The 7,500-nt window shown below is 40.9% G+C and overlaps 2 protein-coding genes across 2 annotated transcripts in view; both read left to right on the plus strand.

Moving 5' to 3' along the window:
- The window catches only part of LOC138026224 (stress-induced-phosphoprotein 1-like), a 17,547-nt gene extending 15,401 nt beyond the window's left edge, over positions 1–2,146 (plus strand). The window contains exons 15-16 of the mRNA XM_068873463.1: positions 790–860; positions 1,635–2,146. Of these exons, the coding sequence (XP_068729564.1) occupies positions 790–860; positions 1,635–1,707 (144 nt within the window). The 3' untranslated portion in view covers positions 1,708–2,146. The remainder of the gene's footprint in view (positions 1–789; positions 861–1,634) is intronic.
- A 4,889-nt stretch (positions 2,147–7,035) lies between these two features.
- The window catches only part of LOC138026230 (uncharacterized), a 1,358-nt gene continuing 893 nt past the window's right edge, over positions 7,036–7,500 (plus strand). Inside the window, exon 1 of the mRNA XM_068873470.1 lies at positions 7,036–7,500. This exon is cut by the window's right edge and continues 893 nt beyond it. Within this exon, the coding sequence (XP_068729571.1) occupies positions 7,165–7,500 (336 nt within the window). The 5' untranslated portion in view covers positions 7,036–7,164.

The raw sequence follows: 7,500 nt of genomic DNA on the forward strand, positions 1-7,500 counted from the left end.
AGGACAGAAAAACTCTGACCAGGGTGGGAAAACAAGGCTAAACATTGTTCAAGGTTATACCTAAAAATCCAAGTATGAGTGTTGAATATCATGCTGAACTAACCAGCATTCTAAAAGAATCAATATTATAATATTGAAACAAGGGAGAAAATTCGAAATTTGCTGTCGTGTTCTCACAGACTTGCGAGCACATAGAACTTAAGATTTGGTTAATACATCTACGTTGCTAATTTACAGAGAACAGGGAAGAAATGTTTCAAAAACAAGTGAAAACCCACGAGTACAGACATTGTTTTTTCTCATGCAATGAGAAAAAAATGGCGTTCTCTTTTAGGTCGCCGTCCTAGACATTGGGTTCTATTTGGGGATGTCAACACAACTCCGTCTTCTCAGTAATTTAAAAACCCAGCGTTGCGCAGGCTTAGAACCAAACCATTGACTTCCACTCATTGGAGTGGTGTCCTTAATTCCCATCACAGATTTGACATTTTCAAGCCTTTTGTAGTGGAAAACAATGCGAAGCAAAGCCTATCCAACGCCTCACCGCCTCCTTTCTGAATCGCGGCGTAAATCAACCCTAAAAAAACGTAGGTGAAATCTCAGCTTCAGCTGCCGTAGAGGAGGTTTTATCTCGGTCAAACTGACCAAGCAAGAACCGCGTCAAATGCACACGTAGTTTCGAGCGGTATTGGATCCAATGGAGTGTCTCTGTTTATGAAGGTGTACGATTATTTCATTGCGCCTGGGAATCTGTTTGTCTTTTTTCTTTTCTATTTTCTTCTGTGTTAGGAAATACTAACTGATCCAGCAATGAAAATTATATTGGAGCAAATGCAAGAGGATCCCAAAGCTGCCCAGGAGTAAGTTCTTTTACACTTTGCGAGGAATTTATTCTTATTTGAGTTTTGTTCTTAGATTAGTCTCCTCACGGAAGTAAACTCTTTTTGCTGTTCTCTCCTCGTGTGAATTAAAATTTAGCAAGACTGGTAGTGATCATTTTCTCTTCGAGGTGATATTGCCGAGTTTGATCGGCGTTACAAACTGCTGATCTTGCAGAATTTCGTTTACAAAAGGACGTCGACGAGAGTGAGTCCATAGCCAAAGTATAAAAATGATGTGATTCTGAGCTTTGACTTTGATGAGGGAAATATTCTGAGATTGGGTGGACTCACACAAAGGGCTATGTTTTGAGTCGTTCAGTCGAAAATGTCAGCTTCTCTCACCGGTGCTAAGTTTTAGTCCAAAAGTCCCAATATCTGGCTTGCTACTCGCCCCCTTTATTGCAGTCAGAGACTGAATTGTTAAGGACGCAGCTGGACGACGTCGGACCGAAGGAGCTGTGCAGCCGGCTAGGTGCTCGGTCCCCTGAACACGACCCATGTGTGACCTCGGAGCACAGCGCAACTCCCAGATGGAATAAGGTGGGAGTCGATTTCGCTGAGGGCGGAACCCCGGAGTGCCCGGAGAAAAACCCTCGGAGAGAGATCGACAAATCTCAGCCCACGTATGAGCTTAGGACTCGGAGCGGGCCCGCAGAGGTGGGAGGCACGAGCGTTAAACCAACGAAGAACTCTCGGCTGCTACGAGTGATTCTCGAAGTCCAGGAAATGACAAAGTTGTGTCTTGTTTTGCAGGCATCTTAAGAATCCTGAAATCCGAAGCAGAATTCAAAAGCTCTACGAAGCGGGAATCCTACAGATCCGCTGAGGAATTCCATCCGGAATTCCAGTTGTATTAGACCAAGGAAACCTCAACGATTTGCTTTCGGTCAAACGTCTGCGCCGGTGTCTTTGGCCTGTTCACGAGTCTCCAACGAGTCACCCGAAGATTGCCGACGTTGTCCTTAGATTTCCGGCGACGATGCCGACGTTTAGTTGGCGTAAATTGTCATGCAAACTTCGTTTCTTTTCGTGTGGGACTCACTGGTTTCTAACCCATAATAATCTTTCTTCCGACGTCAATCTACATAACAGAACGCAGTACAAATTCTGCCTTACCACCGAGAAGGTTAAAACAGTTTTAAGTGATTTCTATTATCATTACTTAAAAAATTGACTGTGAGGTTTTCTGTGATGTTAATTAAGCAAAGTTAAGCAGTTATTTTTTTAGGTCTGATGAATAAGAATATCGAGTTGTTTTAGTCGGACGATTAAGTGGTGAGTTTGTTTTGAAGTCTTGACACAACCCGTTTACCGTCCCCCAATCCCCACCAACAAAAAAGCCCGAATAATCCTTTTTTCAGCTTGAAACAGAGGTTTAGAGGACAAAGACAAAGGAAAGTGGATGATATGTAAATATTTCCCAGATTTATTCCAAGGTATTTCTGTTGTTTTTGTCCTCACTGCCTCACTCTCAAGCTGAATATTGATATTTCGAAAATGGCCTATTCGTACCTTGTGATGAATCATATGCGCATGCGTTCATGAAGATTGTAGGGGGAAAGGAGTCTTGATCAGCATTCGCGGTAGCCTTTTGTTTGTGTAGGTAATCACATGAGGCCGAGTACTATTAACGATTAATTGCACGAGTGTTTTGGCAATTTGGAAATTTTCCAAAACACAAGTGCAATTAATCCTTAATAGTACGAGGACTCATGCGATTACTTGTTTATCAATAAAGGACAAAATTTATACGTTGCCATGCAACGGATTAACCAATCATTGACAGGTAATCAAGCCCTCTCTTGATTACCAAGAATGCCCTCGATTAAGAAAAATGCCCTCTGTCTCAGCCAATCAGCGCTCAGCCAATAACTAAGAGCATTCTTTTCTACAACAGAACCAAACTTCGCCAAGTTATTTTGAGAGTGGCCAAATTAACCAGTTTTGGGAACATGCGTTTGGAAAGATTGTTGTGTCGTGATGCTTTTGCGGCATCCTCTACACGTTTCCCATTCCCTTCCCTCGTCGTCCGCACCCCCGTCGCCATACAATGTTGTTTTGAAACGTAACAACAACATTGTTTGTGGTACGAGGATAGGGAGAGGGGTGTTTTCCCACTCCTGAAAACCTCGCCTCATTCTTTTGTCCGGGATTGCAATTGTGATATTGAGGGTTTTCATCTGACGTCACGGCCGCCATCTTGGTGTACAGAACAATGCAGTAAAATGTCTTTTGGGAATTTGACTCTATTATTATGCAAAACTTGTGAGGCCATTTTATAATGTTTTGTACACCGACATGGCGATCTCGTCACGTGGATGAAAAACCAAGAATATGCTACTTCCTTTAAGTGTCGCGAAGTGTTTCTTGATACTTCTTAATTTAAAAATCACTTGTGTCTAGAAATACAGACGGTTATGTCACGATGTCCCCCAAACTCTTATCATCAAGGTAGCATGACAAGTTTTTTATTCTCGTTACCTGTCTGGTTAACAATCAATTGAGCTTATGAAACAAACTAGGGAAACAAAGGGTTAATTAATGGTCTAAGATAGTAGATGAAGCTAGAGGCAAGTCCTGTGAACTGAAGCTTTACATGATACCAGAAACCCATAAAGGTTGAAACGTGTAACGGCCCCTTGTGTGCTGGGAATCACGCTTCTGAACATTCAATTTGCTAAGTACCATATTTGGAACAACAAGAGCGAGAGGTTTCCAAATATGGTACTTAGCACTGAAACATTCAGCCAATCGGTTCGCACTGAATATTCGGAAGCTGTGACCGCGCGTTACACGTTTCAACCCTTGTGGGTTTCTGATGATACACATCCCTATCTAAAAACACTTATCTTGTCGATTAGATAATTGCTTGTCAACGTGCGAAAGGACAGCAGAAATATCAGAGTCCTATACAGGATTCGAAACATACGACCTCCATAACACTGGCGGGATGATCCATCCATTGTGCTATAAAAACTCTGGGAGTAAAATTGCGTGTCTTGGTCATGGCGTCACTCCATTTACCATCGTATAGTTGCTGCAACTTATCTGGTTCTCAAGTTTGAGATCCTCCCCATTTAAAGATTCCATAAAAGACGATCGATAAAAAGAAATGAAGAAAAACATGCTTTTTTAGCTGTAGGAAAGGTGCTAACAATATTATTGCTGTCAAGAAATTTTTAGTGTAATTTCTGGTGTGAAATTTGCAGGAAACCTAACTATTTTCAATCTATTCATGTCTTCGATCGTACGGTAAAAATGGCGCGAGAAAAACTTTTGGGCTAAACTGTCACGTACGGTAGCTGTTGTGTATCATTTTTGCATGGACAACCGCTTTTTCAAAATCCTTTCCCATGAAAACGCTGAAGTGGTGAATCTCAAAAATCCGGATTTAGATTTAATCCGAAGTATCCTCCTCGAGTGTGGATACTTTGGATTCATGATGCGTTTTTGGATTTCGCCAAAAAAACCCAAAATCCGTTTTTGGATTCAAGAATCCGTTTTCGGATTTTCCCAAAAAAAACGCATCCTCAATGTGCGAAGATTGTCCACATTACTCACTAACAGGAAGAGATAACTTTGGATTTTTCAACAATATATCGCTTTAATCTAACCCAAGATCATTCAGAGAGTCAAAACTTCATATTTATGACCAATTTCCTTCGCTTTTGTGTTTGTCAGCATTATGATTCTCGATACTTCAGCTTCACGTGTCCTCGAGGAAGTTTGTTTTAGCATCGCATAGACGTTTAGATTTTTAATTACAATCTCTGTTTTGATTGGCCACTCTACCTCACTGTTTAAATTGTTCACCCTGAAGTCAAAACAGATACGTTTTTTTTTTGAGGATCACTGAAATACTGTGAATTTTAAAGGCAATCGGCTGAAATTCTTTGGAACAAAGTGTAGGCCACCTGTAGCCTCTGGTTATTATTACAGTCGAACCTTCGGTTGCGACCACCTCTCCTCGGCGACCTTTTTTCTAAAATACCAACGTTTCCAAGTAGAATCACTATATTTTGAAACCTCTAGTGGTCAACTAGAAAGCCTTCGCTACTTTGACCACCATACACATTTTATAACCTGTACTGTAATTATTTTATCTTGTAACCATGTGTTGTGACTATACTTTTCTTTCTATGTTAATGTTATGTAAATAGTGTGAAATAAATGAACCATGTTGTTGGCGACCGCGACCACTTATAGAGCTAATAGTTTGAAATTTTCTTTTGTTTTTAACCTCCCGCAAACGACCACTTGACAGGTAGTAGAGCGGTAATAGACGTTGTAATATTATCACATTCCTTGGTAGACTTCTCAATGGGAAGTACCGGATTTATTCTGGAAATTGACTTTTACATGAATAAAACATTTAAAAAATTAAGGAAAAAATGCACATACACTGTACTCTATCAGTCTTAAAGAGACTACCTTAAGAGTCTTAGAATTCTTATTGCCAACCAGTTAGCGGAGCGAAGACGCCAGGCTGACGAGGCGGCAGCCTTATAGAGCCGAAGCGCGAGAGTGTGGTGTTTGCAGAAAAAATCTCGAGCGCTCCGGTAAAAATGTCATGTAAGGTAAGGGAACGAAGGCCGCTTATCATGTGAGTTCAACAACTGATCATGATTTGCTGATCGACTGTCAACAGTTTGACGGAACAACTACAGTATGACAATCGAAGTAGTTCGACGCAGTCAACACAATCATTCCCTATTCAGTTCAAGTCATATCCAAGGCTTTTGCTTTTTTTTATTTCAGCCAAGGTATCGATATCTTGTAGTTTCTAGTTGTCTCAGTAAAATTGAATTCACGTGGGATTTCCTGCCCATTTTCGGTTCCTCTATTGGACCGTTTTCCGGTCACAACCACTTTGCCTTTATTGGTTCTTCTCTTAAGAAATTTGGTTCTACAAGAGAGGTAGTCTGTCAGAAGCGAACCATGATACTCTGAATGAATACTTTGGAAAGCTTATCAATTCTTGTCATTTGTAAAAGTTATTACATGGGTTTAGTTGAGCATTGGCGCATGGGGTAAGTCTCTGCAGTTACCATATACTAATGAGGCAAATTTGTGATTCAATATGGTCTGAGTTCTCTTAAGGCCGGGACACACTAGGCGACAAGTCGCAGCGACATGTGTCTGCGACAAGTTGCTCCATGTTTACTACTTCCAAAACAAGTCGCTGCGACACGACGCCTGTTCGGAGCACACGCAGTGATCTCGTATGAGGGGTAATGTGAACTAGTTTTCTAATTCAATATGGCTGACCATATGACGCTCTCTCATTGGTTCATTTATATTTTGTCGCAGCGACTTGTTGCCGGAAGTGTACACACGATGCGACAACGCTGCTTGTCGCTGCGATAAGTCGCACGAATTCAAACTGGTTTGAATTCGTGCGACTGATCGCAGCGACAATGATTTTCATGAAATTAACCGTGTCTATTAGTAACAGTCCTCGAGTAGCGAAAAGCGTGACACTTTCTTTTGCATTATTCCCAAATAAATATATTTTCTATTTGCATTTGCTAACTTTATTATTGCCTTTTCTGTCCGACTATTTGGGTGATACTAAAACAATTAGACCCTTCGTCCTCAAGGGCCACGGGTCAATAGCCCATTCGGCTTCCCCTAATGGGCTATTGACCCGTAGCCCTTGCGGGCTACGGGACTAATTGTTAAATAAGGGTTGACAAATGTTTTACTTTTGGAATACGGAAACTGTGTACTAAGTCTATGCAATATTTACCTAAACTGTTGATAAATGGAGTTCTTGTCCCGTGTGTGGAAATGGGTGAATCATTTCGTTACTTAGGACGCTACTTTGACTTCAACATGTCTAACAACCAACACATGTCAGAATTGACCTCTCTTGTACAAGACTTGATGTGTGACATTGATGAGAAACCCAATGTCCTATCTAAACTTTCCTGGCATTTTACTGTAGCTGACATATCAAAAACCTGGATAATATAGCAAATCTTTATTCTATAGCGGACGCCTATATCCGAAAATGGCTTGATATCCCGATATCTGGTACACTGAATACTTGTATTATTAAATTAATCTAATTGTATTGTGAATTTTTAAAAGAATTCTCGATTGAAATGCAAACGAGGTCAAAAATAAAGCACTTTGCTAAAGACTTGTGCAACTGTTCGAAAACTAATTGTGTAAGGCTCTAATTTGCACACACGCATATTGCCACCGTGCGTAGTAAACGAGGTGTACGGTCGGCTGTTTGCATAATATTACTAAGATTTCCTTTTCGCCGGAAAGTCGAATGGCGTCCATAATGCTCCTCCTTCATGCCTGTGGAATTTTGCTTAATGGATATCTTTACCGTCGATTGTACAAGTCCTGGAACAGTAGTACAGCGAGGAACGTGAATAAGAAGATTGCGTTTCATTTGCTTCTGAATATCTCAAACCTTGTATGCCATGCAGCGATGGAGGTTTCGCAACAAAAGTTTTGGCTTGTTCTATCGACAAATTTCTCTTTCCAAACGATTTATTTTCTAACAGCTATTGAGCTGGTTGCCGCTCTTGGACGCCAAGCACAGGAGCAAATCAACTCCTTCGTTTTTATAACTGTTTTAGCATTTTTCACAACTGGTCTG

Source organism: Montipora capricornis, chromosome 12, assembly GCF_036669925.1.
Source record: "Montipora capricornis isolate CH-2021 chromosome 12, ASM3666992v2, whole genome shotgun sequence".
In the NCBI taxonomy this organism is placed as follows: domain Eukaryota; kingdom Metazoa; phylum Cnidaria; class Anthozoa; order Scleractinia; family Acroporidae; genus Montipora; species Montipora capricornis.